This window comes from Telopea speciosissima, chromosome 11, assembly GCF_018873765.1.
Source record: "Telopea speciosissima isolate NSW1024214 ecotype Mountain lineage chromosome 11, Tspe_v1, whole genome shotgun sequence".
NCBI lineage: Eukaryota > Viridiplantae > Streptophyta > Magnoliopsida > Proteales > Proteaceae > Telopea > Telopea speciosissima.
The window spans coordinates 52,890,089-52,907,743 of record NC_057926.1 but is presented as its reverse complement, the minus strand read 5'-3'; the positions used below and the strand labels follow the sequence as shown (position 1 = coordinate 52,907,743).

The 17,655-nt window shown below is 40.1% G+C and overlaps 1 protein-coding gene across 1 annotated transcript in view; it reads left to right on the top strand.

Moving 5' to 3' along the window:
* The window catches only part of LOC122646240 (nicastrin), a 39,601-nt gene extending 25,518 nt beyond the window's left edge, over positions 1-14,083 (top strand). Inside the window, exons 9-16 of the mRNA XM_043839743.1 lie at positions 111-243; positions 326-397; positions 9,483-9,602; positions 10,078-10,149; positions 10,685-10,825; positions 11,793-11,877; positions 12,226-12,667; positions 13,625-14,083. Of these exons, the coding sequence (XP_043695678.1) occupies positions 111-243; positions 326-397; positions 9,483-9,602; positions 10,078-10,149; positions 10,685-10,825; positions 11,793-11,877; positions 12,226-12,667; positions 13,625-13,889 (1,330 nt within the window). The 3' untranslated portion in view covers positions 13,890-14,083. The remainder of the gene's footprint in view (positions 1-110; positions 244-325; positions 398-9,482; positions 9,603-10,077; positions 10,150-10,684; positions 10,826-11,792; positions 11,878-12,225; positions 12,668-13,624) is intronic.
* Positions 14,084-17,655: the final 3,572 nt, after the last annotated feature.

The following is a 17,655-nucleotide window of genomic DNA, read 5'->3' as shown; positions in this document are numbered from 1 at the left end:
ATGGACCTTTATTGCCATAATGTAGTCATAAGAGGACTAAATTCTTTCTATAGGATGTTAGTTTCTCCACCTTGACCTTTAAATTAATGTTTCTGTAATCTGAAGGGCAGTGTGTGGTCTTCACTTCCACCAATTAATATTTCAACCTCAAAGCAACCAAAGCCCATCTTATTGACAGTAGCATCTATGGATTCTGCATCATTTTTCCGTGACAAAAGTTTTGGTGCAGATTCACCTCTATCAGTAAGTTTGTGCCTGTTACAAACTGCTCTTGATCTTGCCATGATTGATGTTATGGATAATATTAATAAAATGGAATCTCCAGGGAATGATTGCATTGCTTGCTGCAGTTGATGCGCTTTCCCGTATTGATGGAATAAATGCGCTTAGCAAGCAGGTATGACACTAAGTTCTTCTTGTGTGGAAGCTAGTTTTAATATGTTCATTATATTCTGAAACTAGTTTATAATTTCTATATTTTATGTTGTTAAAGGAATGGCTTCCATTTAATATATCAGGTTTTTAGCAGCTTATCAATGGGCATGATTTGTGTGTTTTGGGGCAAGAAAGTTCTTTTATCACTGACTGGTGGTTGATTTTAAATTATTGTATGATGCAGGTAGAAGATCTACTTCTAACTGCTTCCTCTTTGCTGTTTTGTCTTAATACTAAATTGTTAGTGCATGGGATTTATCCAAAGCTATTTAGTGGCTCTTATTTTTCCTAATGAAATTTAAAACAGGATTAGCTTGTTAAACATGGAAGGCCTTAATAAACTTTACCCCACATTGCAAAGTTAATTCTTTTCATCAGTTAATTGGCTGAACTTTTCACGTATTTCCTTTCGTATAATAAAAACAAACCTACAGATTGTGGGACACTGGTTTTGTGGCCTTTGTCTGACCCACTTAATCAACCTTGGTTGGGTTGCCCTAGTATTGACAGCTCTTTTTTTTTATTTTTTTGATAACGATAATTCTAATGAAATACATAAAGATTACAATGACAAACCAAGATGCTGGGTAAGGTCTAGAACCATGAGAAAATAATAGCTTATTGTATACGTAGTTGTCATGATGCCAGGGCATGTCAATGCAGTGGCCAACATTATTGAAGTTTCAGTCAGGCCTAGGCAAAGCTAAGGTGCCCAACATGAGGCCTTGACTGCCCATATTTTGGCCAATTCCAAGTATATCTGCCAATTCTGGGTATGATTTCTTCTTCCCCAATATTCTCTCTTCTTTCCTTTCCTTTTAATTTTTCTTCCTTCTGTTTTTTCTCCCCTTCCCCCCCTTGATCTGGTCTGGGTACCTTTACACTTAGGCAATCAGTTGCCTAGGTCATTCTAGGTTGCCTCGTCACCTAGGCGAAGCCTCGGCAACTATGATTATTTACTCAGTCTGTCCATCATCTAGATGGATGCATTTGACTAGCCTTGGGATAGATCCAAAAGTTGACATGGGTGATATTAGGTAGAACAGATTGGTACTGTGTTGTCAAGGACAAATTTTTCGCAGAACGAATCTGCCCATGCGAGGCCTTGGCCACTGCTTGACTAAGGCAAGCCTAATGTCATTCAAGCCATCTTAACATTCACCAAAACTAATTTCTCAGTAATTGATAGGACATGGCTTGCATACAAGCCAATAAAGCTATGCCGAGGCTTGATAAACCTACCCACAACATCATTTCACTGTTTGTCCAACAGTTGCTCGTCTCATCATTAGTGCCACTCCAACTCAAGGTTACCACCAATCCGACCATCATACCTGCACCCAAGGTGTATTAACAGCCCAACTCGAATGGCACAATACATACTGAAGGCTTCCTAGACTGATGCCGCACTCGCCCATGTCGCTCATGACTGTCGCACAATATGTGCTAGTAACTGACACCAAAAACGGACTTTGTCCAAGGCATGCCGTACCCAAGCGATGCCTAGGACAGGCACGCCCACATAAATGAAACGGGATTGCCCACTCTCTCAAGCCTGTGTGCCCCTAACACTTAGTGCTAGTAGCATCCACAGTCCTGAACCTCTGCCTCCCTGGCAGTGCACCATGCTAGCGCCTTCCGCTGAACATGGTCCCTGTCAGTAACAAAACCTATAGGGGAACCATCCATCACCCACTTTGGCTCTGAATGCCTGATTGCCCATGGAATACCTGTGCGCTACCGATGTATATGGCAATGGTTGTCAAGGCATCCAGGCGCCTTGGCCGACTTGGGCGCCTTGGTCGCCTAGGCGGGCGCCTTGGACGCCTTGGTTGCCTAATTGGTGTCGCCTCCACCGAGACGCCGTGACAACTATGGTATATGCAGCCAGGCCAACCCTGGACACAATGCCTTGCTGTGGCAAGCCATGATGCCATGTTAGGGTGCATTGCCTCCAAGGAGGGTGAGGCACACTACCCTTCCTCAAGGTAACTCTTAAGCCTTTTGCACTTTTCCAGGAGGAGACATCAACCCCCTAAAAAATAATGTTGACATACTTCGAATCATCACGAGTCTTTGGTTTCCCAAATCTCCTCTTCTCTTCTTCCATAATGCTTTCATGATGCCACAATGCTATGACATGCCAAGAACAAAAGCCATCATCGAGCCAGAATGCACACACGCATGCCTCCTCAAGTGCCACAGCCGTGCCAACACTTTGTCCTTGACTTCTCCCCCGCATCAATATCATTGATGCCCTCGTCAACACTTCTATGCTCAGCTTCAACGCCTTCAATTGGTGCCCCCATCATGCAACTACTCCCTTGATGAATTGACCTGGTCCCCCAAATTTCCAATTGTTCAAGGTCTATTGTGGTTGCAAACAAGATGCACCACCACCTCACTTGAATAACAGCCTTACCAGTGTCTCTATTTAGACTTCAACACTACAATGCCTCTTCCTTTAGTCGTCCTTGACTTGGTTCATCCAAGAATATTGTCAACTTCTCTCTAAGAACACTATAGCCTATAGCTTCAAGGTGCACCAACCTCTTCCATCAGTCATCTATGCCTCATTACATTGAAGTTGCTCTCTTGGAAAGATACTCCTAAAACGCTCCGAGCCAGAATCTCCCCCAGATTTTGACTCAGCATCCCAAGCTACTGCTTTGTCATTGAGAGTTCCCAAGTTCTGCACCACCTTAGGTTGCCGAAGTGAACCACACCTTTCCAAGTGTGCTCACTCCTAGACCAACAACATTGTATTTGAAACACAAGTGTAATGTGACTTCTCATACCACCACACTTCTGTTGCACTCCAAACACCAAAGTCTCTGAGTTATGCCTTGCAATGCACCTCGTATGGTACCAAGATGTGAATTATGCATTGTTAGCGTTCCCACACTCAGTCGACTACACTAAATTAAAAACATGAGCTTTCCATGATGTCTGGTACTATCACTTGCACTCACATCCCAATTCTAGCTGCCTTCTGAGCCCTACTCCATGTGACCTTGAACCGTACATCACAACGCTTCACACTTGAGGTCTTTAGTTCCCCATCCTTGGGGTTTTGCGGTGCCTCCCTCTTGAGGGCTTTCTCAATCCATTTTGACCATACTTGGATTTGGCTTGCATAGCACACCTCGAATGAACGACCACTTTGGGTCGCAACATGGATCCAGCTGATCGAACTTTCCTACTCAAAGTTTTATTCATGAGCATGAGTTACGGCACTACTCAGCAATAGCATATGAGTCAAGTCAGTCACGCAATTGAGGACGCTACTCTAGCTCAACATGCCTCACATCTGAGGACTTCTGTTGCCCCACTCCTGTAGTTGGGGTCTTCTAATGCCTCACTCCCGCAGTTGAGGACTTTTATTGCGTCACACTATAAAAGGGGGCCACCGACCACATCTTTCCTATCCTACAAGCTTGGTGCCTTTGACCTCATTCGGATCAGATCGCATAGAACTAGCAAATGAATGACAACTCTTCTCGTCTAGTTGTTGGTATGGATACAATTGATCCAACTAGTACAAGTACCTGAGCACTGTGTTACACCCGATGCTCTCACCTTCAGCTCAAACTTTCACTTGCATTCGGAGAGGACTACCTTCGCACATAGCATCTTACAAGGATTTCCTAGCATTAAGCCACTAACCCAACACATGGTAGCCTAAGCTTCTTAAACTACTCAACACTTTTGTGCCGCACAATTTCTTCTGCTGACATGCCTCTGAGTTGCCCAACTGAACTGCCTAAACATAACAATGCAATTCTTATTGCTTTGAATATTTTATCAAACAAGATTTTGTTCCGGTAGTATTTGTCGCACTATAGTTTCAAGCACCTGTGTTCACGGGACACCAACACCATTGTTGACAAGGACTGCAGCTCCATGCCCTCTATAACCTTCACAGTCTCACACCCTACTCAGTTACAGTTAAGCACAACAAAACTGATGCTCAAGCATATATGTTGCAGACAGGATCAGTGTTGACAAGGACTGCCACTCCATGCCCTCTGTGACCTTAATAGTCTCACACCTACTCGTTCACAGTTATTAAGCACAACCAAATCGATACCATCGCATAAAGACTCTTGACACAACAACCGACCCCCTACAAGTAGACGTTGCACAGAGCACAATTCTGAATTCAACCACACCGATGTTCCACACACCAGGCATGGTCCTGCTCTTGATATCAACTATCAGAGCATTCATCTGTTTAACCCACGATATAGCCTTTGCTGATACTGACTGCCATGGAAATTTCTTTTGCAGAGCCAATCTGCCTGTGCGGTGCCTTAGTCAATGCTTGATCAAGACAATACTAGGTTATTCAAGCATCTTAATATTCACCCAAACTGATTTCATAGTAATCAACCAGACATGGCTTGCGCACAAGCCAATAAACCTATGCTGAGGCTTGCTCGACCTAGCCCACAACATGATTTCATTGTTCACACAATAGTCCCTCGCCGTTGCAGTCCATCACTGGTGCCACTTCAACTCAAGGCTACCACCAAGCCGACCATCATGCCTGTGCCCAAGGTGTAGTAATAGCCCAACTCGAATGGCACCATACATACCAAAGGCTTGCCAGACCTACAATGCACTTGCCTGTGTGCCCGTCATTGTCGCACAGTGTGTGCTAGTAACTGACACTAACACGGACTCGTCCAAGGTACGCTGAACCCAAGCGATGCCTAGGACAGACACTCCTGCATACATGACACTGGATCACCCACTTGCTCAAGCCTGTATGCCATTGCTGCGTAGTTGGTGCTAGTAGCATCCATAGTTCAAAACCTTTGCCTCTTCGACAGTGCCTCATGCTTGAGCCTTCCGCTGAACATCGTCTTTGTCAGTAACCAAAACCTACAGGGGAAACATCTATCATCAACTTTTCCTATGAGTGCCCACCCATGAGATCCACCCATGGAATACTTGCGCTAAGGCCAACCCCACACACATTGCCTTGCTATGGCAAGCTACGATGCCATGCTAGGATGTATTGGCACCAAGAAGGGTGAGGCACACCACCCTTCCTCAAGGTAGCTCTTAAGCCTTTTGCACTTTTCTAGAAGGACATATCACCCCCCTCAAAAAATCATACTGTCATACTTCAAATCATCAGTAGTCTTTGGTTTCCTGAATCGCCCCTGCTCTTGTTCCATAATTCCCGCATGATGCGGTGGTGCTACGGCATGCCCTGTGCCAAGAACAAAAGCCATCATCGAGTCACAATGCATGTCCACTTGTGCCATGGCTGTACTGTTAGAATGTACTCTAGAATACCGTGGGGGTATTCTGGTCCTTTTGGGGTATTTTATGTTATTAAGTGTTTAGTTGGCTGTGTGGGTTTAGTCCCACATCGCTTAGCTTATATAAGTTGTAACTTCCCCTCTATTATAAATAGAGGGGGTCTTTCTCTCATTAAATCAATGAATTCTATTATTTTCTTCCCTCTCTCTAACCCACGGTTCAACCAACATGGTATCAGAGCTGGTCTGATCTAGGTTAGAGAGAAAAACCCTAATTTCTCCCTCCTTTCCTTCCAATCGATCTCTCCTCTTCTTCTCCCTTTTCTCGGTTTTTCCTGCTCCTGTTTTTCTCCTTTTCAGCCCAAAAACTGGGGCAGCACTAATGAGGTAAACATCATATCGATGATTTAGTGCTGCCCCCTTTCTCTCCTATCGTTTTTTATTAAAAAAGCAGTTGGAAGCCTCTTCTGCGATTTTGGGGTTCCCCCTTCTTTGAGATCAGATCTCGATAAACCTGATCCTCTAATAGAAGAACACTCTATGCAGCCTTTTTCCAGCCCTTTGTTACCCTATTCCTACACCCAACTTCCCTCTTTTCTTTCTCTCCATCAATTATTATTTTTTCCAGCCTAAATCCCCAAATCGATTTCACCTTGTCACCTGACTCTAATCGGTTTTTGGGGTTTCCCTTTGTCAGATGCAGCTAATTTCATGGATAAATCCCAACTCATCCAAACCCTAATCGACCTTAGTTTGAACACAATTTGATGGCTGGATCTGTCCCTACAGCAAAATCTTCTCATCCTGCCTTTTATAGTTCCTTATTAAAACCCTAACTCAAATCGACATTAGGGTTTCAAGTTTCAGTTTTTGCTGCCTTTTGGAGGGATGATTACTCCACCTACAAGGATCACTCGACCTCAGCATTAGCCTCTTTCCAACTGTTTGAAGACCACTAACCCCAATCAATCTTTCTTTTCAGGGTTTTTTTCAAAACCCTAACCCATATCGATTTTAGGGTTAGGGATAATTGCTACTATTGGAGTTTTGGAGGTGTTTCTACCATCAAGGACATTCTACTTCAACTATTCTTGACTTGAAGGTGGTCTATTGCACATGATAGCTGCTGGCCTATATTTCTGCAGTTTTTTGGTGTTTCTCGTACGTGAAGATCAAGTCTCAATTACCAAGGAGATTGGTTATTCGATCTAGAGATCCATTCTAGCAGTGGTGGTCAGCATCTATTACCTATACGCTAGCACCTTTGACAAGTCATCCACACTTTTGTTGAAGCCCCTTCCTTACAATCGATATTCCCTTTCAGGGTTTTTTACAAAACCTTAGCTATAATCGATCTAAGGGGTAGGGCAGTCCACAGTTGCTAATTTTTTGAGGAGAGTTTTATCAACATCAGAGGAGTATTCAGCATCTTACATCAGGTTTTTTTGTAAAAAATTCCAGTTCATTCTGTTGGCTTGGTTTCTTCAATTATCAAGTTGTTTTTCTTGTTCCTATATGGCTGGTTGCTTCAACTGCCTATGGATCTGTCTGGTTATTTATTTTATGTGGTTGGTTATTATGAGCTTCACTACTTACCTGGCTGGTGTTATTGATTGGCTTCTGTAAGCATGATTGGTTGATGTGTTACTGCTGCCTTCATGTGGAATACTGCTGCCCTATAATTGTGACTGTGTTTCCTCTTATTGGAGGTCGAATTTGTTTCGTTATTGAAGACTCGAATCTGCTACCCTGGAGATCAGTCAATTTGGGATTACCACAGAGTGTTCCACGAATTTTTGGTTGCACCTACGAACCTATTCAGTAATGTGGAGCCTTTCTGGTTTCTATCCGGCATACTTTGGAGATTGAATCCTAGCATTGTTACCGATTCAGATCTGATCCAGTTTTGTTGAGGCTACTTCCATTCATTGTTGTCCGAATATGTTCTTAGTACTGTCTAGCATGTGGGAGTTTCTACCATGGAATCTTTTGCACAATTGCTCCTCCCTATTTGAAGATTGATCAAGCCTTGACAATTGGAGCATTTCTTTACTTCGAATCAGATCTATCTATTTTTCAGATCTAAATATTGGAGTTCGGAGTTTCTCCCCTGCAGGGGTTTCCATTCAAAGTGTTTGTTTGATTGATGGAAGATGGTTGGAGCTTTCTATGTTACCCAAGTTAATCCTACTCCATTATCCCACTGCTTTTTTTCTTTTACCACCTCCCAAAACATACCGTTGGCATTACCCATAACACACTTGGACGTTAATGGTATTCTCTTCTTTACCATTTCTTCTTTTTTCATTACACTTGGCAGCCATTGAACTATTTTGGAATGTTATGTTTTGCCCTATTTCTAACCTAATCTCTCTTATGTCCACGTGCACTACACGTGAGGGGGGGGATTATATACAGTATACCTGCAGCCATTGCAGAGAGCAGAACATGCAGGGACATTTGGTGCAAAACATAGAAGGTCAGAGGTTTCACCATTGCCAATAAGTATCTACCTTGTTATTGGGTTACGTTTGTCGTAAGGGAGAGGCTGGTGTTAAAAGTTTTGAAGATGTTTGGTCATTGCCTGCCCATATGAGATCCTACAGTTTGCTTGTTTCCGCTGCTCGATCTTTATTGCTGACTGACTCATCTGCTTGCTGCCCTAGTTACTTACCTTCAAGATTATCAGTCAGAGATTCATCCCTGGACAATTGTTGAAGATTGGTGACAATTGATCAAGTCTGCCCAAGTTTGAAGGTCTATTTTTTTCAAGTTCTTAAAGGTCTATTTGGGAGCTGGATTCTGCTACAACTTATTTTTTCCATTTTTCATTCAAGTTGGGCATTAGTACCTTGTATGCGCCAACTTGAGGGGGAGTGTTAGCATTGTTATGGAGAGAGTTTTTTTTCTTTTAGAGTTTTTTTCTTTTAGTCCAAGTTGGATCTTTCTTCTTTCTTCTTTGTACAATCCAGCTTGAGGGGGAGTGTTAGAATGTACTCCAGAATACCGTGGGGGTATTCTGGTCCTTTTGGGGTATTTTATGTTATTAAGTGTTTAGTTGGCTGTGTGGGTTTAGTCCCACATCGCCTAGCTTATATAAGTTGTAACTTCCCCTCTATTATAAATAGAGGGGGTCTTTCTCTCATTAAATCAATGAATTCTATTATTTTCTTCCCTCTCTCTAACCCACGGTTCAACCAACACGTACCTTTGTGTGAAAATTCCTGTAGTTTTCTTTGATCTCATTTGGGTGCTAATTCCTCTTATACCTAATTCTCCGATATGATCTTCCTTTTTTAAGTCCTGTAAAATAGTCTTCCATCATTCTTATGATGCCTCATTTTCACTCTTCCTCACTAATCCTCTCTCTTTACGCATTGACATGATCAAGGTCTCTGTTTTCATCTCTTCAATTAGCTAATTAAACTTTTTTATGACTCACATTTTGTTGGAAAATAATAATCAATTCAGAAAGTAGTACAAGTTGCTTAGGGCCACAGGCCAACATGCACCCAAAAGAAAAGAAAGATAAAGGGAAATTAGAGTACTATACATTATCATAAAGAAAAAGATGTCCCACAGCACAGTCTAGTTGTGACCACCACCTGTTTGGCCATTGGCTGATGAAAATTTACTCTTCTATTTTATTTTTAACGGCTCACAAATTTTACGAACATGGCATAGTACTCTAGTTCATTGATTCCTGTGTTCCTGTTCATCCTCATTATACTTTTTGTTGTCCTGCTAATGGTCCTAGTGGTTATTTTTATGTAGCTTGTTTTTATGGTTTTCACTGGAGAAGCCTGGGGTTATCTTGGTAGCAGGAGATTTTTAGCTGAACTTGAAATGCACACAGATGCCGTTAATGGCCTTAACGACACATTGATCGAGCTGGTATTCTTCTCCTCTTGGTAAAGTTGCACCTCCTGAAAAAATGTCTGTACTTTGGAATAGTTCTTTTATTTACTCGATTATATTTTCAAGTGAAAATGGTCATAATAATTCTCACTCAGGTTTCTACAATTTATTTTAAAAGGGAAGTCAATGTACCATAATGCTAGTTTGTTATATAAATATTTTTGCGATTGGCAACAATTGCTTCATTTTCTGCATTGTGATTAAATATCTTAAGGATATTGTAAGAAAAATAAATTTTCTTTAGAGGAAACTTAGATCTCCAACTTGATGTCCATTTTGACTTTAACATGTTAAATGGGCACAGCTAATTTATTTCCAGTGAATTAAATTACTAATATGATTTTCCAATTGAAAGTATGTACTTGTAAACTTCATTTGAATATGTTATGACAGTTACATCCTGAACACTTAGTAATTTGCTTCTGATTGGAATGTGGATTATCTTGCGTAGGTCTTGGAAATTGGATCTGTGGGCAAAGGCTTCAGTGAAGAAGTTAATTCCTTTTTCACTCATACAGCTGGGGTGAGAAAATCAGTTCATTCTTCCTATGCAATATCATGGTCTTCGGTCAAGTTTTTCGTTCATGCTAAGACACTTGAGTCTTATAAAGTTTGGTCTTTGATTTTATTATTTGATGATGATAGTAATTCATGAGGGCAACTATCTCTTTGAAAATTTTAAAAGATTACAAGGGAGAAGTTTTTGGAATGTGGTGGCTAGTTTTTTTTTCTTTCAATTGAATATCCTAATTCTATTAATATAATAGAAGAAATGAACACGAATTACAATAAAACCTACATAAAGGCAGAAAGACAGCTAAAACATGCACATTATGTGTTTGTGTTCTTTTTACATTTCCTGAATAATCAGTGGATATTTCAAAGACTGTTACTTGATATCCACATGTTATGATCAATGTTTCTTACGTGTTTCTTATCCTTTAGGAACCAGCATGACCAACAGAATTGAAATTTGAATCATGCATGATATGTTTCATCCAAGATCAGCACTTGTTAATGATTGTTTTGCTTAATATTCCATTTGGTTCTTATTGTAGGATTCATCCATGTTAAACGAAACATTGAATGCCTTCCAACTGGCTCGCGGTTCACTTGCTTCCAAGAGCATTACTATCTCGACAGCAAATAGTTCAAATCCTGGGATACCTCCATCATCATTGATGGCATTTTTGAGAAAGGTTGGCAGACAGTAAATTTCCAACTCTTATTTTTTTCAATCTAAGGCTTCATTTTTAATGCAACGAAAGGCTGGGAAAATGATCTAACATCACGTTGATTTCGTCCTGTTGTTTTGGTTCTATACTGTCATTGTTTAAATGGTTAACAAAATGATCAAAATTGTCTTCCATACCTATTAAGTTCCGCACAAGGAATAGCTTTGCTTGTCTTGATTCTTTACTTGAGTTCAGTGTTCAACTTATTGTTGGTGAATGTCTCCTTGGTTTAAGCACAGTATAAATACAAGTTTGACTCTGTTCACATGAGTGAGGTGTTCACTCATCTTATCTAGTCACGTAGACGACATAGACATGATTCCGAATTACATATTCCTTTGTGATGGTAGTACTAAGTTTGGTTTGAATTTTGAATATTTGAATTTCTTTCCCTGATTATGTAAACAGGTTTTTATGGCAGTTTTTTCATTGATCATCAACAATTGCTCGTGTTACTTTCAACCATGGAAACTAGTAGCTGGATAAAACCTCATTAACCTAATGGAATAGATGCTAACTCAACTCAATTAGTCCATATCCAAACTAAATGGGGCTGTCTGCCTGAATTTCCTAAATTCTGTTTTTCATTCAAATTTATTGAGGGCCATATTTGTTCTTAATCCTAAGCCATGCATGTCTTTCCTCACTTCTCCCAAAGTCATTTTCCAATGAAGCAGACATCATGATTGCAAGTGGTGTAAACTGCAGAGTACGCTTGTGTAATGGAATGCTCCAAATGGGGTTTTGATAATGGAGGGAATATTCAATCTCAAAATCTGTATTGGAACATGTGGTCTCTCACCTACTGAGAGGATCATTTTCCAATTGGCATAGTTAAGAGTGCAAAAAAAGGACAATATTTATTACGTAGGTTCTTTAGATTTTTGACTAACCAATTTATTTACATGATCTCTCTCCCCTCTCCCATTAGAACTTGTCAGCAGCTGGGGTTGTCCTGGAAGACTTTGACACTGCTTTCATCAACAAATTCTACCACAGCCACCTTGATGATCTTTGTAAGTAAGGTTCTTTTGGACAAAACTATACTATTTTTTTTTGGTGCCCAACAAAAATATGCTACGACTCCCATGTATAGAATAATGACAAGTCTACTTGAGAGCTAGGGTAAGAGAGAGAATAAGAAAAAGCTGGAATTAGTCAGCATTTTTGTATCTTGTCTGCCATCTCTTTGATTAAAGACACAGATGAAGTTTTCATCCTCCTGTTAGTTTGTGCTAGGCTACTGCTAGCATCGCCCTATTTTGAGAACTCCCCTCCCCCCCAAAAAAAAAAAAAAAAAAAAAAAAAGGAAGGGAAAACAAGTGGTCTAAAATTTATTTTCATTTTTTGTCTTTTTGTTGCAGCAAATATCAACTCCTCTGCAATAGTAGCAGCTGCTTCTGTTGTTGCTCGTACTCTTTACATTCTTGCAAGTGATGACAAAGATTTAGCCACTTCAGTTCTTAGTTCTATAAATGTGAACTCCTCCTTGATTGAGGAATTGCTGGGGTGCCTGTTGACCTGTGAACCAGGGTTGTCATGTGGACTGGTTAATGATTATATTACCCCTACCAGTACCTGCCCGAACTACTATGTTGGTGTGCTCCTGGGCGAGCCTTCCTCCATGCCCTATCGTGAATATGCTGGTGACATATCTCGCTTCCTGTGGAATTTTCTAGCTGAAAGAACCTCTACTCCACTTGAGAATACAAGTTCCACTTGCTCGTCAGATTGCAACAATGTGGGTGAAGTGTGTATAAAAGCAGAAACAGCTGGAATGGGTGTTTGTGTTATCTCTACTACCAGGTATTACACTTACCAATAAACTCCAACTTACCTGGGTCAACATAGTGTCAGAGTAAAGAGTTTGTGCCATGTGTCTCTACGTACATATTGGGTCCAGTTAAGTGTCTCTCTCTAAAAGGTGAAGAAAGGAAATCAAGAAAATAGATAATCGTTAAAACTCGATAAGGGTTTGGATTGTCCAAGTCGAAACAACTGGGAATTGATATGTTCTCCAATTTAATGTGTTCATGATTAGTACTCTAGCTGGCATTTTAGATGCTCATTAAAGCAACTAAGTTGCATGCATAGTTGTCATGATGCCGAGGTGAGCCATGACAGTAGCCAACCACGTTGATACCTTGGCTAGGCCAAGGCATCCAAGTGCAATATGTTTAATCTCAGGCTCTATCTTCCAGGTATTATAAAGGACATAACAGGGGTGAGATATATTATATGTTTGAGGGTAAAAGTAAGAAATTTTCAAAATTTATTTATGTGAGGGGCAAGATCATCTGATTTGGCACATTGGGCAATCAGTTACCTTGGACATCAAGGGTTGCCTTTGGCACATCGGTAACTAGTTGCCTTGTCGCCAAGGTGTCATAGCCTTGACAACCATGTGAGGTCGAGATCTCAATTCCTATCGGACATGAGAATTGATGCACTAATAATAGCAGAGTAATTGAAAAACTGAGCATCATGATCACATAAGTTGGTGCATTTTTTTGTGGGACCTATCGAATGGTGATTCCTCTATTATATCTTATTCGTGTTAGTTTGACGTAGGTGGACTATGCTTGCAGTCTTCAATGAGTAAAATATTTATCTAGTGCCTTGTTTTGTGCCACTGTCTTGGTTTTGTTTGGAGATTGGACTAAATATTTATCTGATTTTGCACCTTGGGAAGGCAATTGAATCTGTTTCTGTGAATGTACTGTTTTATCCATGGAGTTTTAACATATTTGTTTATCATTTCAGATATGTCCCAGCATACTCAACTCGGTTGAAGTTTGACTCTGGAATGTGGAAGCTTCTGCCCCTGAACTCTTCTGATGACATGGAGATGGTGGATCCCGTATGGACAGAGAGCTTTTGGAATGTGATTGGACTCCGTGTTTATGCAGTCCAGAGTGCAACTTATGATGGCATTGTGCTTCTTGCTGGGATTGCTGTAACGGTTTTTGCTTACATTGCAATAGTTGCCACCAGAGCTTATATAACTAAAGCACTTAAGCAGGAGTGAAGGTAAAGTTTTATGAGAGAAATATTGGAACTTAAAAGAGTTTCACAGGAGAAATTCTTCGTACAGTACCAGAGGTCCAGGCTCATATGTCAGACTGAAGTTTGAAAAATTTTGTAACATTGTGGCCCCATTTACCACTAACAAAAAATGTATTCTTATAATCTTACAATTACAACTTGTTTGGTTGTTTCTTTTATCATTTTTGTTCTTTTTCTTCACGAAACAGTGAAGTTCTACCCATGAAACATTTCTTTCCAAGGTCAGCACATATATCTTAAAAGAAAACCTGTTGACCATTTTTCTTGCCTATGCATAGAAGCAACAGGATATGAGATCTGGCTTCTTTTTTATTTCTTTTGTTGGGGGGTGGTGGTGGTGGTTGGGGTTGCATATGTTGGATCTTAGCCTGACCTCTTGGGTGATTCACCTGATTGCTTTCACGAGCATTGTTGGACTCATCCACCCTCTGTACTTACACAAGTGCCCTTGGATACCTTTTCACATGAATCAAACAGGTAAGCAAACTAGCTAACACAGGTAATGTGATCATTCCCTTGTAAATTTATCTAGAGGTTCTTCTGCATAGAGCCTTTTGGACTGTGTGTTGTGTGTGAAATGTGAGGCCTTGGCACTTTAACTACCCTTGTGTCTGTTTTGGATGGAACCTGAAAATGTGTGAGCTGGGCTTAGACTTACCTCAGCTCTGCCCAGGCCTGAACTGTATATGAACAATTTAGCAAATATATTAGTCATATGTACATTATGGATACAAAATGATAATTCTAAGGGCATTTGTATTAGGGTCGGAGTAATGCTTCAAATTACGTAGTATATTGCTCCAGACCACGAATTCCTTTGGCTGTATTGCCGTCCAACAAACCTTTCACCGAACAATTTTGATAAACTTTAGGGTAAAGTATATGACAACCCCTGAAAATCGAGTGATATTCAACTCACCCCCTCTTTTTTGAAAATACTCAACTCTCCCCCTCTATAGTAATGGTGTTAACTTAAATCAAATCAAAATGTGAAATGACTTATTTACCCTTTAGATTTAAACAAATAAAACAAATGAAAATTGATATCATTTTATCGTTGGATGGAGCTGCAACTGCAACGGACCTGAACCCATTCCTCTGCTAGGGCATTCTCAGCTGCTTTGGTTCTCTGTTGCTTTTCTTGATAATTAGGGTTTTATTTTAGTTGTTCGGCGATTATCTGAATTTAGGTTTTGTTGCCAAAAATAAAAATTTTGGAAAAACTTTCCAAATCATCGATATTCTTCCTTCAATGAATCAAAGATGAAAATTTCCTCACATGCATTCCCCAACCCATCATCCACGGATGTTCAAAGAGGAAAAGTGAAAATCGCCAAATGATCCACATATATTGACGACCCAAATCATTATGGAAGAAAAACGAACAAACAGATATGAGATACCCACTAAGAATGGAAGAAGAATTAAATTTTGAGGAAAAGGGGAACGCCATCATCGATCAAACTTAGAAAGACAAGACAGAATGTGGGGATCTCCGTTAGAGTTAGTAATATAATATAATCATGTTAGGTAATGATTGCACAAGTTTCTTTTTAGGTTTGACAATTTCTCTTCTTTTACTCTTAACCAAACAGAGCCTTGGATATTCAATAAGCTTACGTCATCTTTCAACATGGCATAACTAGGTGTGCCGGTATAATCAAATGTGGTTTTTATTTTTAACTAATTGTTTTGTCTCAAAATTTTCATTCTTTAGGAATTGCATAGATCTCTCATTCTTTTCTCATCCCTTTTAATTTTAAACAAACACAAATTTAAGTTAATAAAAACTGGTTTCTTTGGGATGAACACCCTCCCCCCCGGGCCAAAAAAAGGCGATCCAAACAATTCTGTCGCTATACTTTGGTGGAAAAAATTTGAGACTTTATACAACTAAAGATTAAATGACCAAATGTACCAACATCGATAGCAATCAAAAGTGAAGAGATGGCTTGTAAAACAACGTTCAAACAAAAGAATAAAAACTCTATAACCTGATAATCTTATTTACACTTTAGCTATCTTCATCCATCTCCAATGGGCAAAGCGTAGAGAGAGAGAGAGAGAGAGAGAGAGAGAGAGAGAAGAGAGAGAGAGAGAGGATCTTTTTAGCTGTCCCTGGAGAAATCATTGCATTTTGCAAACATAACCCACCTCATGTTATAAGTGAGGGGGGATATTCGACATCATTTCTACAAATGAGATGAAGTCTATCAGTAAAATCTATGTTTCTGCCCATTGGATGTTAAGGAAACGATATGTATCTGTCACATGTCAAAACTAAGGCCAAGATTCAGTATACGCATTGTAATATTTTCAAAAAGATGAGCGAGGGAAGGGGAGGGAAGGGCCTACTCCCACAAACATGGCACACCCCCTCCCCCACGAGCTGTATGGACTTGCTACAATCTTCACAGAACCCAAACCTACGAACAAGATAGGTCCCAACCTAAACCTAGGCCATTACTCCAACAAAATTGTGCAAGGGAACAACCCCTCAAGAGTGCAACACATTGTCTGTAGAGGTTTTTGAAAAAGAGGGTAGAGGTGCATGTGAGTTGTATGAACTTACTACAATCCATTGTTACAGCCCCAGACCCCCACCGAACTATAACCTCCACAAGCACCACAAGGTCATCCTTGAAAGGAATAATCCCACAAGCATGGGCGTTGTTATATTTTCATTATATTTTTTTACCATTTGACAAATTCGGATTAGATTGAAATTTGACAAAGTGATCAAAGGACTTTATAGAATTTTTCTATAACACGATGGGATGTATTCTACTTTTACCACTCTATTGTATTAGGGAACAAATTTGATTTTCAGGAGTCGACATTTTTATTTTTTTGGGGACAGTAGATTGAAAGTACATAACTATTACTAAGACTACAAGATTACAATATTACATGGAGCAATCTTGTTGGGATATTTTTCAAATGGCCCCCTCAAATGCCTATACGTACAAATACACCCTTAAATTTTTATTATTTTCAAATACACTCTTATTTTCCAAATTTTGTAACATTCTAATCCAATCTGTTAGACATTAGTTTCAAAGAATATAATGATCAAAATGCCCTTATAATAAAAATCCATCAAAATTAAAAAATAAAATGATCAAATTGCCCTCATCTTCCCCAAATCATTTTAAGGTTCGAAACTGAAAATCATCCAACAAAAAAAAAAAACAGAAAAATGTCCAACTATTTTGCAGAGATGATGACATGACTACTTCTAGAGAAGGACTGAAGGAACAAGAATGGCAGAGGTAAGAACAATCACTCTTAAGATCCCCCCCCCCCCCCTCTTCAGGCCCTCACACTTCAACTCAACTTCCTCCTCTTCCCCTGGCACATTAATAACTCCGCCCCCTTCAATGTCCCCGACGTTGTTGACATGGTGGCGGCTGCTACTGTTGTTGCATCAATCCATTTGAAATCTGGGTCTTCCTAACCTAATAACAACATCCATCACATCTCATTCGGTCATTCCCATATCCCAAGCCCTCGCACCACTCGATCGGCACCCCAACCTCCTAAACCCTCCCTCACCAATCCTCCTCCACACTACACCTCAATCATTCTTCTTTTCTTCCAGTCTCCAATCAGTAGGTTGGTTAAACGCCCCAACACAGCAGCCACGTTGTAGAAAGACCGAGGTGGCTAAAAAAATTTAGGGTTTGGAAAGTTCAGATAGGGTGTAAAAACCAGATGAGAAATTCAGG